This window comes from Myotis yumanensis, unplaced genomic scaffold (assembly GCF_028538775.1).
Source record: "Myotis yumanensis isolate MYYU_CA2020_CCGP unplaced genomic scaffold, mMyoYum1.0.hap1 SCAF_15, whole genome shotgun sequence".
In the NCBI taxonomy this organism is placed as follows: domain Eukaryota; kingdom Metazoa; phylum Chordata; class Mammalia; order Chiroptera; family Vespertilionidae; genus Myotis; species Myotis yumanensis.
This window is the reverse complement of record NW_027223766.1, coordinates 34619320-34643227: the sequence shown is the minus strand read 5'-3', so window position 1 is coordinate 34643227 and position 23908 is coordinate 34619320. Positions and strand designations below refer to the sequence as shown.

The 23908-nt window shown below is 35.7% G+C and overlaps 1 protein-coding gene across 2 annotated transcripts in view; it reads right to left on the bottom strand.

The window, feature by feature from the left end:
- Nucleotides 1-23908, bottom strand: part of CSMD3 (CUB and Sushi multiple domains 3) — an 857474-nt gene that overhangs the window by 9931 nt on the left and 823635 nt on the right. For both annotated transcript variants that reach the window (XM_070391936.1, XM_070391937.1), the window contains 7 exons: nucleotides 21657-21830; nucleotides 20204-20277; nucleotides 13705-13816; nucleotides 11215-11394; nucleotides 8563-8628; nucleotides 5830-5988; nucleotides 2290-2402 (listed from right to left, as the gene is read on the bottom strand). In XM_070391936.1, coding sequence (XP_070248037.1) covers nucleotides 2290-2402; nucleotides 5830-5988; nucleotides 8563-8628; nucleotides 11215-11394; nucleotides 13705-13816; nucleotides 20204-20277; nucleotides 21657-21830 — 878 coding nt within the window. The remainder of the gene's footprint in view (nucleotides 1-2289; nucleotides 2403-5829; nucleotides 5989-8562; nucleotides 8629-11214; nucleotides 11395-13704; nucleotides 13817-20203; nucleotides 20278-21656; nucleotides 21831-23908) is intronic.

Below are 23908 nucleotides of genomic sequence, written 5' to 3'. Positions count from 1 at the left end.
CCATTATAATAAGGTAAGTAAGTCAATCACAAAAGGCCGCATATAATATGATTCCATGAATATGAAAGTCAAGAACAGGGAAATCTGTAGAGATAGACAATACATTTGTGGCTGCCTAGGGCTGGGGCGGTGATAGGGATTGGCTGGGTGAGATGATAGCTAAAGGATATAGAATTTCTTTTTGAGGTGAAAAGTATTCTAAAATCCACTGTGGTGATGGTTGAACATTTGCAAATATACTAAAAGTCATTGAAGACAACACTATAAACGGTTGAAGTGTAGGATGTGTGAATTATATTTCAATAGAAATATCAGTCTGTTAAACAAGGAGGTGCATGTTTTCCACTGTGTCACCAAGTGCTTCTGACCTGACAAAAAAGAAGAAGCTTCAGGGAGCCGATGCAGCTCCAGCCTGGGCTCCAGAACAGACTCCATGGCTTCTAATAGAATGTGGGCCACACTGACAATAGGTCTAGTCACAGCTAACCTCAGACACATGAGCAAGAACTAAATCCTGGTTCAGTGACTCTGAGATTGTGTGGCTATGTCTAATGCTGTAAATGCTGATTATTAGCATATTTTAAAAAGACTGTACATGGGTAGCATCATTTGATCTCATACATAAAATAGGATTTTAAACATTTCAATCTTCCTGCTAAGTAATAATAATAATTAACTCTGATGGTCGTTCTAATTAGCTGCAATTGGCCACCTAAGTCATGTCTCTCTCTCTATATATGAAAGCCAAAGCGACTAGAACGCCAAACTACCAGTTGCTACGACACGCACTGACCACCAGGGGGAAGATGCTCAATGCAGGAGCTGCCCCCTGGTGGTCAGTGTGCCGGCAGAAAGGTCCCGGCCGACAGCTGGAAGGCCCCGATCGGCCCTGATTGCCGGCTAGGCCTAAGAACCCCACCTGTGCACGAATTTTGTGCACCAGGCCTCTACTAGTATTATAAAAGTTATAAAACAAAACAACAACCAAAAACTTGACTGTCTCTCTTTAAAGCAAAATATACCAAACCATCTGCACAAGTCTGATATAGCACAAGTGGTAAAATTTATTCTTTATTATCAGACATCATACTCTGGGCATGGCAGTTTTTATTTTTTTTATTTTTATTTATTTATTTATTATTTAAAATATTGATTTCAGAGGGGAATGAAGAAGGAGAAAGAGATAGAAACACCAATGATGAGAGAGGACCATTGATTGGCTACTTCCTGCTCTCCCCCTACTGGGGATTGAGCCGACAACCCAGGCATGCGCCCTGGACAGGAATCAAACCTGGGACCCTTCAGTCCACAGTCCAATGCTCTATCCACTGATCCAAGCCAGCTAGGGCTGGGCATGGCAGTTTTTAAAAATTAGATACTTCTGAAAATAATAGCTCAAACTCTAATAATAAAATGCATTCATTTTGTTTCCTAGATGAAATAATACAGTTAAATAGGCTAAGTGCATTGAAGACAAGATTTAGTCTCCAAATCCATGAATAACAGCACAGATAGGGAAACAGAATGGATATTTTTTCCTTAGGAACCAAACTTACTGAAGCCTATGACTGACTATATATCTTCTTCCCTGCTAGGTCTTTCTTGTAAAAGAAGGCTTGTTACTTGAGAGAATATGGTCAGCGCTCTTTCTCTCATGCTTATTTTTCAACAAAAGCTCCTGGGCAGTATGTGGATGTAAGACTTGTTTCCAACTCCCAATTTAGAAACTCCGTTCACATAAGTGGCTGAATAGGACAGGGTGACTCCATGGTGAAACTATGGCAACTATCTCCCCACATGAAGTGATTTACATAACTTCCTGTTCATAGACAATTTTAGAAAATATTCTAAATCTGTACTTAAGTTGAAGAGGTTTACTTAATTTTTCTGAAGCCTTTTGTTAATATGTTGCCTATGCTTTAAATAGTGGTTCCAGACAAAGAATGAATTATATTTTATTCAGATTTATTTATCATGGTACTGACTGTAGACAAAATACATTTAATGAAGGCAACAAAAACTATATGCTCCTGTACACATACATATTAAAAGAGTAAGCAAAACTCATCAGAATCCAAAAATCCTAGGCTTAACCTCTAGATTACTAAATAAACTCAGTCATTGATTTAAAAAAATACTCAGAAGAGTAATTTTGTCATTTTTATGTATGTGTGTATGTTCATAATTAGCAAAATTTAGAATATTACCTTTTTCTGGAATTTTAAGGACAGATCTAAGCACAAATTTGTCATTAAAATCAGTAGCAGACTTTTAAAGAACTATACTTACAAAGCCATCCATAGCCCAACTTTCCTCCTTCATTTTCTTCACAGAAGCATGAGCTGGTACTTTAATAAGATAGATGTGTAACATTAGGCGAGCTTCCTGGCTTTTATATACACCTGTAAAAACAGTTATGCTTCGTTTTATTATCTATAACTCCTTACATATATCATGTAATAGATTAGACAGGAAGAGAAATAAAACAAGGCCAAGTCAAGGCCAGCTTTATCTGTGATGCTATTCACAAATCCTACAATGTACATTTGATTTATCTTTCAGCTGAAATTCTCAACTTAAATCTTCATTGTGGGGTTTAAATGACCTATGCTATTAAAATTAAGTATTACTGTCCTTAATAACATCATTCCATTATATTACAAACAAAATTATTTCTTCCCCTAAAGACATTTAAAATCTTTAAAAATATGAATAAAAATTTTTAAATTGTTTATATTTTTCTTAAAATAAATTGGGTGCCAACCACGTGATAGACAGTATTCTAGATGCAACTGGAGCCTATAAATAAAGATACAATGCTTAAAAGCATTTCCCATTAAGTAGGAGATATAAGTCAATGTATACAGTTAACTAAAATACATGAGAGAACACGATAACTAAAAACCCAGAAAGGAGAAGGATTATTTCAAACTGGAGTCATCAAGAAATTCTTATTTTTAAAAAGCATTTGAGCTGGGTCTAGAGAAGTCAAGTAGGATTTTTAGTTCAAGAAGGTCAATGAAGGCAATGGCATAAAAGAGAGAAGCCAAAATATAAACAATGTTTTGTCTTGTTGTTTTGTTTTTCTTAAATGGTAAATATTTTAAGAGTCAAAATAAGCTGGAATATAAATGTGTTCAGTGGAATAATCCTATATAATAAAAGGCTAATGTGCAAATCAGCCGAAAGGTGGAAGGATTGATCACTATGACACTCACTGACCACCAGGGGGCAGATGCTCAATTCAGGCGCTGCCCCCTGGTGGTCAGTGTGTCTCGCAGGGGGTGCGCCGCTGAGCCAGGAGCCAAGCTCAAGGCTGGTGGTGGTGGGAGCCTCTCTCACCTCTGATGCAGCACTAAGGACCCCTCAGGGGATGTCCGACTGTGAGAGGGCACAGGCTAGGTTGAGGAACCCCCCCCGACCCCCGCTAAGTGCACGAATGTTGTGCACCGGGCTTCTAGTAATAAATAAATGTGTCAGTTATAATTTTGTGATTAACTGATGGTTGAAATTTGGTTCAATCATTCATTCACTTAATATTATGCCTATATACAAGAATATGCTGTGAATACAAAGACAATGATAAGTAGAACTTGACATAATGTAAATTATAATTAATAGGAAAAAGACATAAGAGTAATAAAAATAATATTGCTGGAAAATGTTATAAGTGATATATACAGAGACAGTGACAGCAAACTAATCTAATTGTTCATGTTTTATTTTCTATATTTGTAAAAATTTGTTTAGAAAAATTTCTGGATTAGAAGAAGTACAGTTGACCCTAGAACAACTTGGGTGTTAGAGGCACTGGCTGTCCTCGTGCCATCGAAAGTCTGTGTATAACTGAAGTCTGCCCTCCACACTGGCATACTTCAACTGCTAGTTGATGCTTGAACAACTCGGGTTTAAACTGCGTAGGTCAATCGGAAAGAAAATCCATGTGTAAGTGAACCTATGTGGTTCTAATCTGTGTTGTTTAAGGGTCAGCAATATACATTTATTTGGTGATAAGACTTTTAAAGAAAATTTTAAAAAATTGTTTTTTTCAAAGTTGCATAAATCAGTAGTCACAATTTAAAGGCTTTTCTCTTGTGTATATCATGCAACTATTTATAATTTTTTTAAAGCCTCACTCAAGGACATGCTTAGAGAGAGGAAGGGAGAGAGAGAAACACTGATGGAGAAACATTGATTGGTTGTCTTCCATACATGCCCCCAACCAGGCATCAAACCCGTAACTCATGAATGCGCCCTGACCGGGAATTGAACTTAAGACCTTTCAGTGCACAGGGCAATGCATAACTAACTGAGCCACTCTGGCCAGGCTCAACTATCTATAATTTTTAAAATATAATATATATTAACTCCTAATACTTTTACTCTAGGTTTACAGGATCATTCAATTCTTTTAAGTGATGCTTGATAGTTCTACCCAAGGAGTATACTTCCAAGATCCCAGTGGATGTATGAAATTGCAGATAATACAGAACTATATATATATATAAAATTATATATATATAATTTTTTAAACATAAATACCTATGATAAAGTTTAAATTACTAATTAGGCACAGTAAGATATTAACAACAATAAGTATAAAACAGGACAATTATAACAATATACTCTAATAAACGTTGAGTGCACGCTCTCTCAAACTATCTTATTGCATTGTACTCACCTCTTTTTTTTTGATAATGAGAGATGACAGAATGCGTATGCGATGAGATGAAGTGAGAAGGATACAGGCATTGTGACTTAGCATGAGGTTACTGTTGACCGTTCCGTTGACACGGATACTAAGTGGCTAAGGTTAAGTAGCATAAGCTTGGATACACTAAACAAAGGAATGAATCACTTCCTGGCTGGGAGGGAAGGAGCAAGCAGAGCGACATTTCATCATGCTACACAGATGGCTTGCGATTTAAAACTATGAAGTGTTCATTTCTGGAATTTTCCATATAATATTTTTGGACCACAACTGACCTTGGGTAACTGAAACCATGGAAAGTAAAGGCACAGGAAAGGGGGAACTACTGTATTTAGAATATGTACACTGTCAAAGTGTTTAAAACTATATATCTATTTCATATTTGCAATATTAATATTTTAAACATATATTTATTGAGAGCAATAATTCAAATTCATTACTTTGACAATATTTTAGGCCTATTTTGTTTCAGATGCTGTTCTAACCTCTGAGATATGGTCTGACTGTGTTTGTAGTGTGAAGGCTACTTTAGAAGGCTCATCAGGCATAATGTTGACAAGATGAAATCTGAGAAAACATCTGAATGTCTGCAAAAACAGTAATCAAGGATAATGAGAGAAGCGTGCACTAGATAGAGAAAACAGAGACCTGACTAGGCCAAGCAGATGGACAGTGGCGTGGGTCCCTTATGCCTGTTTACAGTAGTGTAGCTCTACTTCTTCTGTCTTAACTTATGCTGCCCTAAACATTTTCATTTGAAGACATGATTCTGTGACCATAAAATAGATGGCAAGTCACAAGTCCAGTCTCTTTGGTGTCATGAGAACAGAGGAAGATTTAATTATATTCAAATGAAAAGTTCTGTTCTATTTCATGATGTCTCATTCTAGTTATACAAAAATATTCCCAAGGGAGCTTTATTCGGTATCACAGAGTTTTATATTTGTATAGAAATATTTATGCATCAATCCAAAAACAAACAAAAAACACAAAACAAAACAGAAAGCCTGTTTCTGAATGAATTATGTCATAAAAAAGTAATGAATATTTCACAGTATAAAAATCACTAATAAAAATGATGGGAATGAAGGCGTTATTTGTTGCTTGTAAGGTAATACCTGAGAGTAGCAGTTCCATGTTGCTGTTGCTGAGTGTGGCATTGACTCTCCCAGTGGAAGCATTGAAACTAGTGACTGTCAAGGTCATGGGTTGTTTCCTGCCTTTGAAGTTGTAAGAGCCTTTCCATATATAATTTTGGGCAAACACGTCATCAGGAACTGTGAATAGATGAAATAAACACACATTAATCTTATGATGTCCTAGAAATACAAGCCTTAGACAGGAGGTTAATAAAGAGTAGTTTATTGGATAGTGATATTTTATAAATACACAGTAATGTGGAGTGTGCATTGTAAAATAAATTCTTCACATAAAAGTGTTTCCATTATTTTAGAATAAACCAAAATTGCAATAACATAGATTTGTCCATGAGTCATCAATAAAAAATAAACACCAACCATAAGAGACATGAGACTTATACTTACAGTCCAGGTAAATATCAAGTTTACTTATATTTAGTCTCCTATAATAATAATATATTTATTTCAGGAAGAAAGTAGAATGATTTTATTGAGTCAAATCAGTCTATGTACCAGTCCCAAGAGGCCTGCTCTCCTCCTAGCAGCGGGAATAGATTCATTGGAGGAAGGACACAGAGATTAAACACTCGTGGCAAAATAGCCTCAGAAGACTGTCAGGAGGGACATGCCTTTGTCCCCTAAACAGAATGCTAGTTCAGTTATTCCGATATCTGATGCTCCTGAGGAAGAGCTGGCTCCACCATATTCACAGCTCTGAGGATAAAGAACTGTCACTAGAACTGTCTTTCTTTGGGAGAGAGACAACTTGTAGTAGAACCAAAGAATATCCTTAATATTATCAAACTTTCATCTAAAGAAAAAACACTCTTTGTGTTAGCGGAGTTTCCATTAATTGTATACATCATAATAAGGCCTCCCACCCCCAACGCCACCCCCCTCCCCCACCCTGCCAGAAATCACCTATTCAATGGAGCCTTGGCCATATGGTGAGTGAGTGAATGGCATGGGTTTAGGGAAAAGCTTTTTTCTTTTTTCTTAAGTCATTCACATTTTTCATCTAATCTTCTCTATTAGTAGTATTATGAAGATAAAATAGAGAAACTTATGCGTATAGTTTCTAATAAAACATATATTTGGCAGACATGTAGTTAATATTATTAAAAAATCCATACTCCTGACCCTGTGAGTTCATCCTTCTAGTGGCATTTTCTCTCCAAACCTCAAACAACACAGTTATGCTCTGTATGCATAGGCAGACCTTGCCTAAAAATTTGATACAGTGACTATGGAAAAAGCCCCTGATTTGAGTAAGCGCCATAAAGAGTTTTTAACTTTAAAAAAGTATATCTAGCTCTGGCTGGGTAGCTCAGATGGTCAGAACACTGTCCAGATACACCAAAGTTGCAGGTTTAATCCCTAATCAGAACACATACAAGAATCAACCCATAAATGCATAAATAAGTGGAACAACAAATCGATGTCTCTCTCTCAAACAAAAATCAATAAAAAGTATTAAAATGAACAGATTTAAAACAAAACAGTATACCTAGGACAAGTTTGCAAGAGTGAGTAGCGAGCTAAATTGTCCTGCATTACAAAAATCAGGGATTTGGAATAACAGACTCTTAGTTGTAGAGATAAGAGGAGGAGTAAGGGGAAGGATGTTCTGGCAAATAGTATGCACTCAAAACGTAAGTGTTGTTTTCTGTGATTGTTCACCTCCCCGGCCCCACACTGCGGTTACTCTTTGCTACCCCTGAACCTTTCATGAAAATCTGCTACACCTAATGATCTTGTCCATGGCGCTTAGAAAAAAGTAAGGAGTGTTGGTTGAAGGAGATGAAAGAGAATCTACTGACAGGAGAACTAGCAAGAGAAAGAGGCAGGTAGCAGCTGAAGCAAAGCACACTGCATGAGGATTAATCACTGATGTGGTAGTACACGTTTAACAACTGACTCCCCAGAACAACAACAAAAGATCTGTAGTATTTGCTGATTTCTATAGTGTAAATATTCCCATAATGGCAGATTTCAAATCATGAACAGGACATCACTGATGGTAGCTTGGAAGAATGCACAGAATTGGCTATAGTGAGCCCTAGCTGATTTTGCTCAGTGGATAGGGTGTCAGCCTGTGGACTGAAGGGTCCTGGGTTGGGTTCTGATCAAGGGCACATGTCCGGGTTGTGGGCTTGATCCCCAGGAGGGGTTGTGCAGAAGGCAGCCAATCAGTGATTCTCTCCTTCCCTCTCCCTTCCTCTCTGAAATCAATAAAAATGTATTTTTTAAAAAAGAATTGGCTATGGTAACCCTGTACCTGCAAAATCCAGCATGCCAGCACCACTTTCCCCCCTAATTATTGAAAACAAACTGAATGAGTTCTAGAAGTTCCTAAACTTTTAATCACATAACAAGTGCATTTTGTTCTTTTGTTAAAAAATTTATAATTAAAAATTTTATATAACATTCCATTTTAAAAATATTTTAAATAAAATAATTGCTATTATTATTCAGTAATTTGCAGATAATCTTGGAAGGAAATTTTATAGGGAGAACTATAAATAATATTTTTGGAATATTAACATGTCATAGTATTATACTGCTGGAAATTCAATATCTCATAACACAAACTGTCAAATTCCAAATTCCAAATTGTCAAATACATAGTTTTCACATACTGAAATATATTTTTATAAATAAATAGTCATTTTAGATATCATGGCTTTTAGAAAAACAATTGAAATTACTAACCACTTAACTTCGGGCTGGGTGTTCCGAGTGCAGGTCTGGGGTCTTTCACCAATATTTTGGAACCAGCTATGAAAAGAAATAAAAAATGTTTATAAAAGTTAACGTAATTAATAACACTTACATACACCTCCCCAAAACACGATCCCCTGTCAAATTTATTCTCTGACATATCATATAATTTTCCCCAATATGTCCTGTTTGTCATAGTATGTCTGTCCCCACTCAACACTCCTTTTGTACAGCGACAATTTCAGTAATTACCCCTCTTATGGTCCAGGGAAACAAGGGGAGAGATTAGTGCTACCACATAATGGGATACAGTTTCTTATTTTAGAGGCATATCTATTATGGATGCAGTTGATTCCAACATAAAAGCTGAAGGCTAAGAGTATGTTCCTGTTGCAAAAAGGCAGAAATCATTTGTTTAAAAATAATAAAAACAATGTTGAGATAGTACATAGAGTCATAAGGAATTGGGTAGGCTCAATGGAGAAAACTTAAAACTAGAGCTTTAAATCACACCGCAGGTAGCCCATAAACCAAAGAAATCCTGTGCGGAGCTAGATGTGCCTGGAAAGCTATAAGAATGATGAAAGGCAGTGCTTGCAGGCCACATAAAGACTTAGAGTTTTATCCTAAGGACAATGTAATGTCTTTAAAAGGTTTGAGTGGGAAGTTCCTTGGTTGAACATCACTCTAGCTGAAAGATGGAGAACAATTTGGAAAGAAGTGGATATAGACATGGGCAGGGAAGTTAGAAGGCTGTAGCAATGGTCCCAGTAGAGCTAATATTCAATGAGACTACTGTAGTAGTGATGATAAAACAGAAAAGCAGATAAATTAAAAAAACTGTTGAAATACTGGTGGATTTAAAGGGATAAGAAGGTGTCAAGGCTGACTACTAGATGTCTATATACTATATGATGATGGTACCACGAAGATAGAGAATACCAAATGAAGACTTAAGTAAAAAAAAATGTATTGGTTCAGATGTGCATATATTGAGTATTGAAATGTCTCTGAGGAATTCAAGAAGAAACATCAAGTAAGCAAGTGAACATACATTCTGAAGCAAAGAGAAGAAACATAAGCTATAAACATTAATCTGCAAATAATCTCCTTAAAGGAGACTGTTGAAGCCATTGGCTTAAATGGCCTTATCTAGGGAGAGAATATAGAGTAAAACAAAGAGATGGCTAAGAACCAAGCCTTTAGAAAATCATGGGTACAAAATAATAAAGGAAATGGAGAATAGATAGCCAGAATTATGGGGGAATAAAATATTTATTTACTCAAATATTATTTAACACATTCACATGCAAGGAACTGATCTAGATGTTAAAATCACAGTTGTAAAAAGTAAAGTTTATGTTTTTATTGATATTATATTCTAGTTGGGGAGGAGCAGATGAAAGGGCAAAGAGCGAAGAAAGACAATGACAAGTAAACAAATAAAATAATATGATCTCACACTGTACAGATTTCTACCATAAAAATTAAATTAAAAACAGTAATGTTCTAGCTAAAAGAAGAGAGAAAAAACATTTCAAGAAGGATAAAGCCATAAACATCTTCAAGAGATCAAGAATTAGAAGGTCTGAAGAAATGAAAAATAAAAGGAAAAGATAGTTTCTTGATAGTTTTATCAAGAATTTAGAAAAAAAAAGTTCCTCTGCTCCTTCTTTTGGAAACATAACCCTATTCCCTCCCATAAATTCCTTACATCTTGTCTAGATGGGGACCGTCCTGACGAAGCAGTAAGAGCAATTGACACTTTACCTAGAAAAGGCGTACCATATCACTCAGGCTGAGTAATGGACTTAGAAATGGACTCTGTTCAACACTGTGACAATGGAACTCCTTAATATGCTTTCATGACCACGCTTTGGGAAAGACTCTTTTTTACCAGGGTGTGAGCCAGAAGTGTATGAGGCTAGGAAAGCTGGAAGCAATTTTTTCACTGCGGTGGGTTAAAGCATGTATCTCCGCAATTATATGTTCACCAGGAACCTCAGAATATGACCTCATTTGGAAATCAGGTCTTTGCTTATATAATTATTTGGGGCTCTTAAGGTGAAATGATCCCAAAACAAATGACTGATGTCTTTATAAGAAGAAGAGAGGACATATAGGATACATAGGACAGGCCATGTGATGAAAGCAGAAACTGAGATGAGGCAGGTCTGAGCCAACGAATGCCAAGAATAGTCAGAAGCCATCAGAAGTTTAGAAGAGGTAAGGAATGATCCTCCCTAGAGCCTGCAGAGGGCATTGGGCCTACTAATTTTGGACTTCTTTCCTCCAGAAGTTTGAGAAAATAAATTTCTAGTCTTTCAAGCCACCCAGCTTGTGGTATTTTGTTATGGTTAGTCTTATAAAACTAGTATGCCTACCATGAATAGAAAACTAGAAGAAGTAATAAGGGCAAGAACAAACACCAGAACATGGAAAAGAAGCTAGAAAGACCCGAATAATATTTTTGTGCCTTGGGGTTCAGAAGTATCTAGATCACTCCTTTCCTTAGAGTTGGCCAACAAATTTCCCTTGCTCCTAAACTAATTTAATTTATTTACTTTGTGTCTCTTTTATTGGAGGGAGGTCAAAATAATACAATATCTTCTGTGAAAGGTTTTATAGGAAAAAAAAATTTACCTTCGCAAACAGGAACTTTTCCAGTCCAGGTGTTATCAGATCTACACACCCTGTGTTCTGTTCCACCTGCTAAGAAGAAGCCAGGCTGACAGGTATAAACTAGTGTATACCCATGGGATGGAAGGTCCATTCCTACTACATTTGCATGAACAGGAGTTTCTGGCTGCTTACAGCTGTGGGCTATGTTAAAAAAAGAGAAAAATGTTTGTTTTTATAGACATGTTAAGAAAATTTTGAGACTGGAGTCATGATATATTTTTAAAGGCATGTCAATGCCTTTATATAAATAGTGTTTAAAATAATTACTTAATGAATCAAAGGAAATACATAAATGTAAATATACATTCTGATTTTATAGACTGGCATTTCCTAAACAATCTTCTGATAAACATTATGTTAATAGGTAAATGGAGGGGGGAAAAGACTGTGGATAATTAAGCACATAAATGTATACTACATCATCATTTTAGAGTCACAATGAATATTAACATTTTAAAGGTCTCATGGCAAAATACTTCCTAAAGTTTCTCAAACTCAAATTTTCTATGCCAGTTTAGAAAATATTATTTTATGATTTTTAAAATGTATTACATTTACTTTAAATTATAAGGCATTTTTTTCTAAAGTTAAATCCAACTACAGCATCGGTTCTCAACCTGTGGGTCGCAACCCCTTTGGCGGTCAAATGACCCTTTCACAGGGGTTGCCTAAGACCATCCTGCATATCAGATATTTACGTTACGATTCATAACAGTAGCAACATTACAGTTATGAAGTAGCAACGAAAATAATTTTATGGTTGGGTCACAACATGAGGAACTGAATTGAAAGTGCCAGAAGGTTGAGAACCACTGAACTACAGCTTATTATATCATTCTGATATTACTAATTACTAATATAAAAAGTAAAATTTAACATTTTTTCTACCTATGAACTTTTCTGGTCATATTTTTGACTTATATGCTAGCAGTATTTTTTCAATCACTTAATTTTTTATTTCCCTTTTTCATTTCCTCTCACTCCTAATTCTCTACCTTGATTCCACTCTACCTAAACTTATGGCACTTCTTGGCCCTGACCCCCAGTTCACCTGTTTTGTGTATTTTAAAGACCATGCCTTTCTCAATCAGAAATACATGCTGCAAGAACTTTTTGCCTAAATAAGACAAAATTTCTGATCATTTGTTCAGGGATAAAAATTCATAAAAGATGGTCACTGAGAAAAGTATTCTGTGGACAAATTTGTTTGGAAAATAAATTTCTCGATGGAGATTTACAGAGCTATAAATAATATTTTTAACACTGTGATAAACATTGTATTACATGGTTTATATTTAATTCAATTCAGTTAATGAAATTTAACCCTCATGGGGGAATATTGCTAAGGATAAACACAAAGTCTGTCTCTGCTACATTCTTAACTCCCACATTAAGCACATATTAAAATTCTGAGATGCTTTTCAGTAACAGAAGCTGTTTATCTTTATTTAAATCATCATGTTCTAAATGTAGGTCATCAGAGAATCTTGATTTACTATGAAATACCTAGCCACGTTCCAAACAGCTGTTCTAACGTACACACTGAGGAATTCTCTTTTAAGAGATTTTTCCATGTTTAAATATAAACCAAGCAGGCATAGGACATGACTCAGTGTAGTGTTTGGGTGCTTTTCAGCAAGCTTCAGGTCCACAGGGGCTCCCGTGATAATTCGAGTGGGTAGGAACAGGGCTAGAGTACATTTGTAGGTCTTCATTTAACTTCAGCAAATCCTGAACGTTATATACCATTCTCCTCCCTCTTACTCTTTATTCTTTCCACCAAGAGGATCAGAATGTGTAAAGATGGAGGAGGAGATAAGACAGAGGAGATGGAGGGAAAGAAGAGATAAATAACTCACCAGCTAAAATTTATTTCTGTTAGAAAAGATTGTTTAGTGACCTTGAACTTCATTCTAATTTAACTTGTACAGCAAGTGTTCTCAATTTAGGGTCAGTGCGTATTTACCAGCTCCAGGAAATCCTGAAGTAATATTCAAATTCTTGGTCAAGGTGTACATGCATGTTTCCTTACATGGGTTTTTCTAGCATTCCTCAGATGCTCAGAGAGTTTCACAAGTGATCAGATTAAGAGTCACTATGCAGGAGCCTCCTGTATCTGAGCATTTCAGATTCAGAGTGTAGATCTATAAATCTAAGAACTAATCATTATCTAAAATTACCAGGTGACTAAACTGAACACAATTACAAGAACTCTTAAAGAAGAATAAAATTGTACCTCATGCCTTCTGCCTTCTTTAGAAAGAATGCTTCCCAATGGACATAGGGTTATGATATTGTAATCAACTTATATACATGAATTATGATTTATAATAGTCTAAAACATCAATGTGATGCATCTGTGGTATGGATATACATTTATTTTCACCATTAGAAGGAACATGCATATAAATTCTTCTGTGATAAGTATAATTTCTTAGCCACAATACTTACGTATGCATTCGGGCTGAATTCCACTCCACGTGAGGTCTGGCAGGCAGGTACGTGTCGTAGACCCCTGGAGAAGGTGTCCTTTTTTGCAATGAAACTGTACAACACTCCCTACCTGCAGCAAATTACAGAAGAAAAAAGAAACAACAACAAATGTTCCAATGCAACTTTGAATATGGTTAAAAAAAGAAGTTTGAATGAGAAAATGTTTTCAAAAGAAATTATGCATCATAGAAGTTGGGGAAAAAAGAAATTGAAATCCTATTTAAAATAAAATTGGGGGGCGGGGAGTCAAGGTAAAGAAAAAGCATAGATCTCTTTGTGTATATAACATTGCCAAATATTTGAGTACCCAAAGTATACATAGATGCCAAACTTTTTGCCATGATTTGAAGAAGATATATAGGTACCAAAAAGGCATTAAGTTACGTATGAGTATAACATAGAATAACAGACAGACAGGCATACAGAGGGTTAAGAAAGATAAATTAAGGTAGATGAAAATAGATATGGAAATAAAGATTACGAACAACATAAGAGGAAAATGAATATGGGGACAGTAAATGCAATATGATTGTAGACATAAAAGTGTTTACTGAATGATGTAAAGGTGACAGAAATATGCAATAGAAGACATGCAGTTTGCACTGAGTTTTCAAGGATGTGGAATAGAGATAAATAGATACAACAATGGTTGTCAAAAGTGTGGTTCCCAGACCAGTAACCTTACCATCACCCAGGAACTTATTAGAAATGAAAATTCTGGGACCTTACCCCTAGACCCACTGAATCAGAAACTCTTAGGGTAGGGATTATCAATCTGTGTTTTAACAAACCTTCTAAGTGATTTTTTTTTTAAATCCTCACCTGAGAACATGTTTTTATTGATTTGAGAGAGAGAGAATGGGAGAGAGTGGAAAAGAGAGAGAAAGAAGAACATTGATGTGAGAGTGAAACATCGACTGGTTGCCTCCCACACACGGTCCCCAATAAGGGATCAAACCTGCAACCTAGGTATGTGCCCTGATGGGGAATCAAACCCATGACCACTTGGTGGTGTAAGGGATAATATCCCAACTAACTGAGTCACACTGGCCAGGGCCTTTTATGTGATTTTAACGAATACTAAAGTTTTAGAGCAACTGATATAAAATTAAACAATGTAAGAAAATGATGAGAAAATGTATGGAAGTTAAAATACACATCATTTTAGTTTATGAAAAACGAGAGTACATTTCATTGGTTGACATGGATAGTTCACACAGCTGGGCTAAAATGGGAGGCAATGAAATATAGCTAAAAAGAAAACAGAGCCTGGCCGGTGTGGTTCAGTGGTTGAGTGTCAACCTATGGACCAGGAAATCCGGGTTCGATTCCCAGTCTGGGTATGTGCCCCCAGTTGCAGGCTTGATTCCCGGTAAGGGGGCATGCAAGCGGCAGCCTATCAATGATTCTCTCTCATCATTGATATCTCTATCTGTCTCTCTCTCTCCCTCTCCCTTTCTCTCTGAAATAAATAAAAATGTTAAAAAAAACAAGAAAAAAAAAAAACCAGACTAACCTATGCTTGGCTTTACTTTGGATCTGATCTTACTTAAATAAGGAATATCTCATCTTTGAGATTTAACCTCCCATCTATAAATAAAGATGATAAGATTATTTGTCTTGAGATTTGTTTTGAGGATTAAATAAAATAGGTTATATATAATCTATTCCACACAGGGATGGCACATAAGTTTTAAATAAATCCTAGCTATAAGTATTAAGTCAGAGATATAAGTAAGAATCAAGGGTCTCAAATGGCAAGCCGTGACATTTGAAATCCTTTTTAAATAGAAGCAAAGTAGCTAAAGCTTTAATAGCCAGTGAAAAGCTGTGTAGAAAGTAATCTCTTTGGAAAATTAAGTGGACATTGTATGAAGAAACTACTAAACAAAATGAATGATGAATGGCCATTCTGATTGCAAGGCTGGCGCTGACATTTTAGAAATGAGTGGATAAAAGCTGGGCTGACGTGTGGAAGTACATGGGGGAAGGAAGTTGTTTACCCAAAATAAATTACAAGAAAAAACCACCATGATTTATTAAATGATTAGAGATGGAGGAATAGTTAGGGCCTGCCACTTTATCCTTCCCCAACAACTGGAAGCTGAGAATGCTTTCCCCTTAGTTCCTATGCCCACCTGCTAAAGCAACATGAGGCTGAGCCTAAGGTGACACAGTTTAATACAAGATTCTATGTGGACCTTGAGACTAGCTAAATCCACTATTTCTCACACTCTCATTATCTGCCAGAACTATGCTATACCGGAGACATTCAATTCCAATAGTCGTTCTCTTAGAACATCATTTACCAGTCTAGTTTCCTAGGATTGTGTCTCTCATAACACATTCACTTTAGCCTTTAGGAGATCTCTTACCTCTGAATGCCCCATTTTGCCCAAGGCTGCTATATTGCCCAATGCCAGAATGCTGCATTCCACACAAACAGTGGCCTTCCCATTATGTTCCGGAGCATGCCATTTACATACTCCCTGAGGTTGTACAATATGGTGCTACAGACTTTTACTTTCTCCTATGGCCTGGATTGCGTAACTGATCATTGTAGATTTTGCAATTCTGTTCGTCAAACATTCTTCAAAACTCGGTCAATCCTACAATCCTACTTTAGGCTAGATCTCAGTTAATGGTGCCACCTTTCGCCAATAAATCTTCCCTCATTTCAACTACCACCAAATTTGGACCTTCAAAAATATACTTATAGTTGAGGTTTCAAAAATGTATATGCTTTCTGTAATGTATTTTAAACAATTTTTCTATTTGTAGTTTTGTTATGTTTATATTACACATGTCACCTCCCACCCCCCATCCAAAAAAAAAAAAAATTGGGAGAACTTCTAGTAAAAGGAATATATAATTCAAGGTTCATAAAATTGAAGTAGGAAGGTGGGATCATAAAAATAAAGGAATAACATATGTGTTTAAGATGAGATGCAGAGGGGATTTTCACTAAGCATCAATTTTGAACCTGAGTTTCCTGATTTAAGAAAATTTGATTTTTAAGGTATATTGTAAGTTTATATTAAAAAATAATCAGAAGATTTTAATTAAAAAATAAAATTTATGTTTTAAAGTTCATGTCGTATTCATCATTTAAAGATAATAAACACTAAATAACATGTTTGCCTTATTTAATGTACTTAAGTACTAATTTTGATTATAAACTAGAAATCACACATAATCACCATGGTTATTTTGGTAGGGTTAACTCTCTTAGGGTTAAATAACTTGGGGTTAAACATCTAAGAGTCATATTTAAAACATTTCATGTCTATAATAGCTTTATGTTACAGGTCTTAAATCTAAATAATGTGCCTTCCAAATCTCAGAGCTCAATTTAAAGAGTGGTACAGCAGTTAACGAAATGTGTATTTGGCATTTATCCCATAATTAATCTAGGTGTTGTATCAATCATTTTGACAGCTACTCCCTTCACTAGCAATCTATTTCCAGAAAAAAAATTGTTCCAATTTTCAATATTTTAGATAAAAAGATAAATTATAATCAGTATTATTTTTTAATACTAGAGTTATCATCATCTTTAAACTACATATTCTATCAAGAGGTAATATATAGTCTTATATATTAGTAAGTATATCTATGTCCAAAAAATCTACTAGTATAAATCTATGTAGAAAAGAAAAGTGAATAAATTAACACATTAAAGAGAAAATTAAAAAAAAATGCCTTTGCAATTCATAACTTTCTCCTTTCTCTTGTCCCTCCCAGAAGTGGGGTTACTATAGTTTTTACTTAACTCACCATTGGCCACCTGATAAAACAAGAGATAGATACAAAAGGGACTAATCTGATTCTCTGGCAATTTGGAACTGAGATTGAGGCAATTAATCACTTCTCTATGCGGTTGAGATGTTAATAGAAGTGACGCACCCCTGGCCATATGGCCAATCTGCAGAGAGAGAAAATGTGGTAAACACAGAAGAGTGAGGACTGAGTATTGGAGTCCAGTTCCTAAATTCTGGGCTTGATGACTCTCACTTAATTCCTTCTCTGTGTCTCAGACATAGCCGGAATTTGATTTGTAATGCCTTTAGGCCTAAGCTAGCTCAAAACCATATATTACTTGCAAGAGTTTTTCTCAACTGATAAAGATGGCTTTTCTAGTTATATATGACCATACTCATTACAATCTACCAATAAATTGATATTAGTTAGAACTAGAATTTTTAAAACTCTGTTGGCTCTATACAGATTTAGTATATATAATTATACACTTATAGTAAATATAATTAGTATATATATATATATATATATATATATACACACACACACATACACACACACACATACACACACACACATACACACATACCAGCCATATGCATTTGCAAAAGTTAATGTCTTTTTAAAATATGTATCATTATTGATTTCAGAGAGGAAAGGTGAGGGGGAGAGAGACAGAAACATTGATGATAAGAGAGAATCATTGATTGGTTGCCTCCTGCACATCCCATACTGGGGACCAAGCCTGCATCCCGGGTATGTGCCCTGACTGGGAATCTCGAACCATGACCTGCAGTTCATAGGTGGATGCTCAACCAATGAGCAACACCAGCTGGGCAAAAGTTGATGTCTTTAATTTAATATACTCAATATATCATTTGCAATTATAATAGCGATTAATATAATTTATATGTACACCTAATCATATTTGAAATCTAGTCAAATTCATATTTACCCAGATAGAATAGAATAATCTAATATAGTTTTATTAGCCAAATAATATGAATTTGGGGCTAGGTTAAGTTTGTAACAACATTTTTTTCTTAACCCTCACCTGAGTATATTTTCCCATTGATTTTTAGAGAGTGTGGAAGGGAGGGAGAGAGACCGGGAAAAGGAAGGGAGGGAGAGAGACCGAGAGAAGGAAACATCCATATAAGAGAAACACATCGATTGGTTGCCTCCTGCATGCATCCCGACTAGGGCCAGGAATCAAGCCTGCAACCAAGGTATGTTCTCTTGACTGGAATTGAACCCAGGACTCTTCAGTTCTTGGACCAATGCTCTACCCAGTGAGCTAAACTGGCTAGTGCTGTAACAACATTTTTAATGAGTATAATAGAATTCTTAAAATTCAGTTAATAATTCTATTCATTTCATTGGATAGCTATTCCAAACTCAATTTTACTCATTTCTAGTTCCATGATCTCAAAAGGTATTTACTAGAAAGGACTCATATTTTTCAGAAAATAAAAATACCTGATATGATGCACAGACATTAACATCACAGTTCTGTATTCTGTCAGGATATTGTCAATGACTTGTGATCAAAGCCATGTCACATCTGTTTCAGCTTCTTTGTCCATATAATGAGGACTAATGCTGTTTGGCTAGTTGTCCAATTTTCAGGACTTAGATCAACTGATAAAACCTTTTATGTACTTACGAATCTAAAGTTTTCTAAAAACATCAATATAATAGAGACTGAGACACTTTTTTACACTTTTGTATTATCTAGGGAGGCCTGAGGCAAACTGGGAGAATTGGAAATGCTATCAAATCAATGTTCATACTGAGCCTGAACTGTAGATAAATGAAAACTATTTTTAGCAACAAAAACATGGCACCTTTGATGAATACTTTCTTTAGAAATAGATGTTCTTCAGGTTCACACTGAATTTCACATAAAATAGCACAGTTTAGAAAAGCCTGCAAAACAAGGCAGCTGGGTAATGTGTAAATTGACAATTTCCTTTTAGAATCAGTATGCACTTTGGCTCCCCTTAGGCCCTGTAATGAAAAACTCGCTGAATCTCTACATAAAATCTAAATGGGAAAAACGAGAGAACAAGAAGGTCAGCCACACATGACTGGGCATGTTAAAGAATTGTAATAGAACAGTCCAACTACGTGTTGTGTAACAATAGGTTATGGTTAAATTATTTTTTCAGATATTTCCCACATCAATGACAATATATAAGAAATATGTATTATATGTGCATTATAAAGCAAAACCATTTTAGTCTTATTGCCTTATTGAATAATCACATTTGATGTAATAGCGAACTCTTGTCTCAGCTTTCTCTCCTTTAACCTATTTCATCTTTATTTTCTCCTATTGCCCCCACATTTTCCTGTAGAGTTTATTCATTTACTACCTCACATACTCTTACTTACCCTCTCTTATGTACTACCTATTGCTTATATAGTTTCCTATGCTCATAGCTATGTTCACTTTTTATTTTCTTTCATCTTTATGGTCAGTTAGGCTATTATTCTTGAAGCATATTTTCCTTCTCTTCATTTCCTTTTATGTCCATTCTTTTGTTGTCTGTTACCTTTTTATAATATGTTTATAAGTGCAGTTATAAACGTAACTTTTCTTCTGTTTGCATCAACAGGGCTAAATGCACTTGAACCAAAGAAGCCTAATGATATAGTTTTATACTAAATGGAAATATTTATTTAAAGCACTCACTTGAAATCCAAATGTACTGTTCTGAGATCCATGCCGGGGCACCCCTGGGTTTTCACATGACGTACGAGTTGGTTCTAAAATGAAGATTAAAAACATAATATTTCTTCAAAATTTACTACTGCATTTTTTCAATTTTGTTGATCATTTTATTTCTCATCTATAAACAGCATTTGCACAGAGTATTTCTCTCATACCAAACAATTTTAAGTGATATCAGCTATAATGAAATGGCCTTGGGTATTAATAAAGGGTGTAAATCTAATAGCATGTCACTGTGGACAGAGCCTACTAATCCTAAAGCAAGAAATTCAGTTTAACTTCATTTTATATAAATGACGCAATTAGTGAACTCTGAAGCCTGTATTTGCAACTCTGTGGATAAAAATGTAAAGAAAAATGAAGGATATGAAAGAGGAACATATGCATAAAATATTTGCCCAAGGACTTTGATAAATTATAATCTCAGGTAGAATAATAGCCCCCTCAAGAAGTGAGAGCTTTTCCCACACACAGGACTTAGTTGCTTGGAATTTTCACTGATAGCTGTAGGAGATTCAGACATAGGAATGGGAGGGCTGGTCGTCCATGAGGTGGCTAGTTTGCATGACAGATCATCTGGTTAGTTTAGCAAATGCGTCATGTAGTTTTAGGGTTGCAGTAATGTACTTTGACAACCTGCCAGTTATAAAAATTGTCACAGGCATGTCAAGTAAGCAAAGGAAGTAGAGTCAATAAAAATGCAAGAACTATGTATGCTGCCAAATGGATACCAGGCTTCTCGGGCTTGATCACTTCCTGAGATACAGCAATGTCTAATCACTATGTTGTACACCTGAAACTAATATAACATTGTATGTCAAAAGTAATTTAAAATAAATTTAAAAAGAAAAAAATGAAGTGCCCTGGCTGGTGTGGCTCAGTTGGTTGGGCTCAGTTGGTTGGTTGCCCGTTCGATTCCCAATCTGGGCACATGCCCAGGTTGTGGGCTCAATCCCTTGTAGGGGGCATGCAGGAGGCAGCCAATTGATGTTTCTCTCTCTCTCTCTTTCTAAAAATCTATTTAAAAATCTTAAAATAAGAAAATAAACTAAGAGCCATTTTAAATCAATATATTTTTTGTGTATTTTTGGAGCAAATTTAATTTCATTTGAATATGTTTTATTAATGCTAAAGATCTATACTAATGTTATACTTAATAATGCTATTAATATAAAAGCTTTTTACTTTTTCACTTTATTGATAAAAATTATTTCAAATGTTTCTTCTGGAAGTTTTGCACACTAAAAATAATATCCTATGTTTTACTAATATTAATTTTCAGTGTTTCTAATTGCTTCTATATTTTACATTTTTTTTTCACAGTCAACCATAGTTTATAGGAAAACCATTAAATGTCACCACTACCTATTATAACCAGAATTACTGAGCGTAATCAACCTTCCATTGATATTACCTATGCAGTGAGGTGAGGAACCACTCCAAGTGCCATCCGCTTGGCAAATCCTGGTGCTCGCTCCCACTAATATGAAAGGAGAATTGCAGCTGAAAGCAACCTCCGACTGGTAGATAAAGCTTTTGCCTTCTCGCTTTCCTTGGGCAGGTGTACCAGGGTCACCACAGAACTTCGCTGGAAGTGAAAAAAAGACAATGATGATAAAGATTTAGGATTCATCGGAGTAAACAATTTAGAAAAATGGTGAGAACTAACTGGAATATTAGACTAAAGTGACATGGAATCCATATTAGTCTATTCCACTGATTTAGCTTTTGTCTACATGAACACTGCATGTTTGACTCAGTGTAATATTTTAAAAATTAGTCCGACTCAGATATCTTCCACCTAGTAGTACTAGTAATTTCAGTTTCTAAAAAAATACTGGCCAGAATCAAGCCACACAGCATTTGTGTATATGGGCTGCAAAGGTGAAATGTAATCCTGATGGCTCTGCCAAGAAAACCAGCCCATCATGTCCAGTTTGTCCCCTCCAGATTGCTGGGTATATAAAGAACATGCTTATTGGTTTTGTTGTTCTCTGTTGAACAGTCAGAGCACATACCATGGTATTTTGTTCCTTCTTCTTCAAAATTCTATGGGGAATGTTTTTAAACAGTTTTTTAATTAATCCTCACCCGAGTATATATATATTTTCAATTGCTTTACAGAGAGTGGAAGGGCAGGAAGGAGCGGGAGGAGGAGGAGAGAGAGAGAAAGAGGGATGTGAGAGAGACACATCGGTTGGTTGTCTCCTGGGAGCACCCTGACCGGGGGTGGGGAGCAAACCACAACCCAGGTACGTGCCCTTGACCTGGAATCAAAACTGAGAACCTTCAGTGCACGGGACTGATGCTCTAACCACTTAGCAACACCAGTGAGAGCACTGTGGAGGACTGTGAGTGTTGTGTTTTTAAGAGAAAGGGAAACCATCAGAGTCTAAAACTAGACAAAACTAGGAATCTCAATGGTCTACAACAACCTCTGAAGGGATTAACTTGACAGGATTTCTAAATAAATTGATTAGATGATTCCATTCAATATCTATCATCTATCTATCATCTATCTATCTATCTATCTATCTATCTATCTATCTATCTGTCATCTATCTCATTTAACTATTAAAAGAAAGATAGTATTTTAGGTAGTTTTAGTTACTTGGATTTATCAGTAAACAAACTAAGATTCCTTCCCTTGTAGGTTGTATGTATTTGTGAGAAAAGCAAAAAGAAACAAGTAAAGTTAGAATGTGTGAAGGTGGTAAGTCTTCAGAGGAAAGGCAGTGTAGGTGAAGATCAGAACTGGGGAATGTGTGGATGAGCTAATGGCGAGGGGTGAGAGTGGATTTTAAATAAGGTGGCAAGGCTGTCGCTAACTGAGAGAAGATTTGGAGGAAACAAAGCATTTGGCCATGCTGATATCCCAAGGGAGAGCATCCTGACAGAGGAAAGGGCATTGCCAGCCCCATCGGCACGCTGGGAGAAGAAGGTCAGTGCGGCTGGAGCACAGTGAGCTTGCAGTATAACAGCGGGTGAAACCAGATGCTTTCAAAGCTAGTAGATAACCAAGTTAAAGGTACATATATACTATGTTTCCGTTTTATTTTAATAAAAATACATAATTTACCATTTTAACTATCTTTACATGTGCTCAATTTTTTAAAAATTTGTAGATTCATCACCTAAAAACTTACTTCCCTAAAAAACAAACAGCAACAACCAAACGTTATAAATTCTGCCTTCAGATGGCTATAGTTTGAGTAACCATAAAGTACATTATCCCAGCCAAGGCACTTTGTGAGTGAAAGGAGGATTCTAACCAGATCAGATGACTACCAGGACAACAGGAGTGAACTAGGAATGCTCCAGGTGAACTGGAATGGATGCATACCTTAATTATAAAATACTGCAGCCTTAAGCTCAATGGTAAAAGAAAGATCTTCCCTGAAATTTAAGGCACTACAAGAAAGTTAAATTTTCAGACCTCATTTTAGAAACCTTTGTCACGTTTTAAACAGTTAAGATTAAAAGTGGTCATAAATAAAGACTAAAACCAAATAAATTAAAGGGAAATTTGAGAGTAAAGTAAAACAGGAAAAATAAACATTTTTTGTTGTGTTTTGTTTAAATCTTCAGCATTTCTAATATACTGTTAACATTTGACATACAAGCACTTTTAGCAATATAACACTAAGCCCTAGGCTCCTAGGCCAG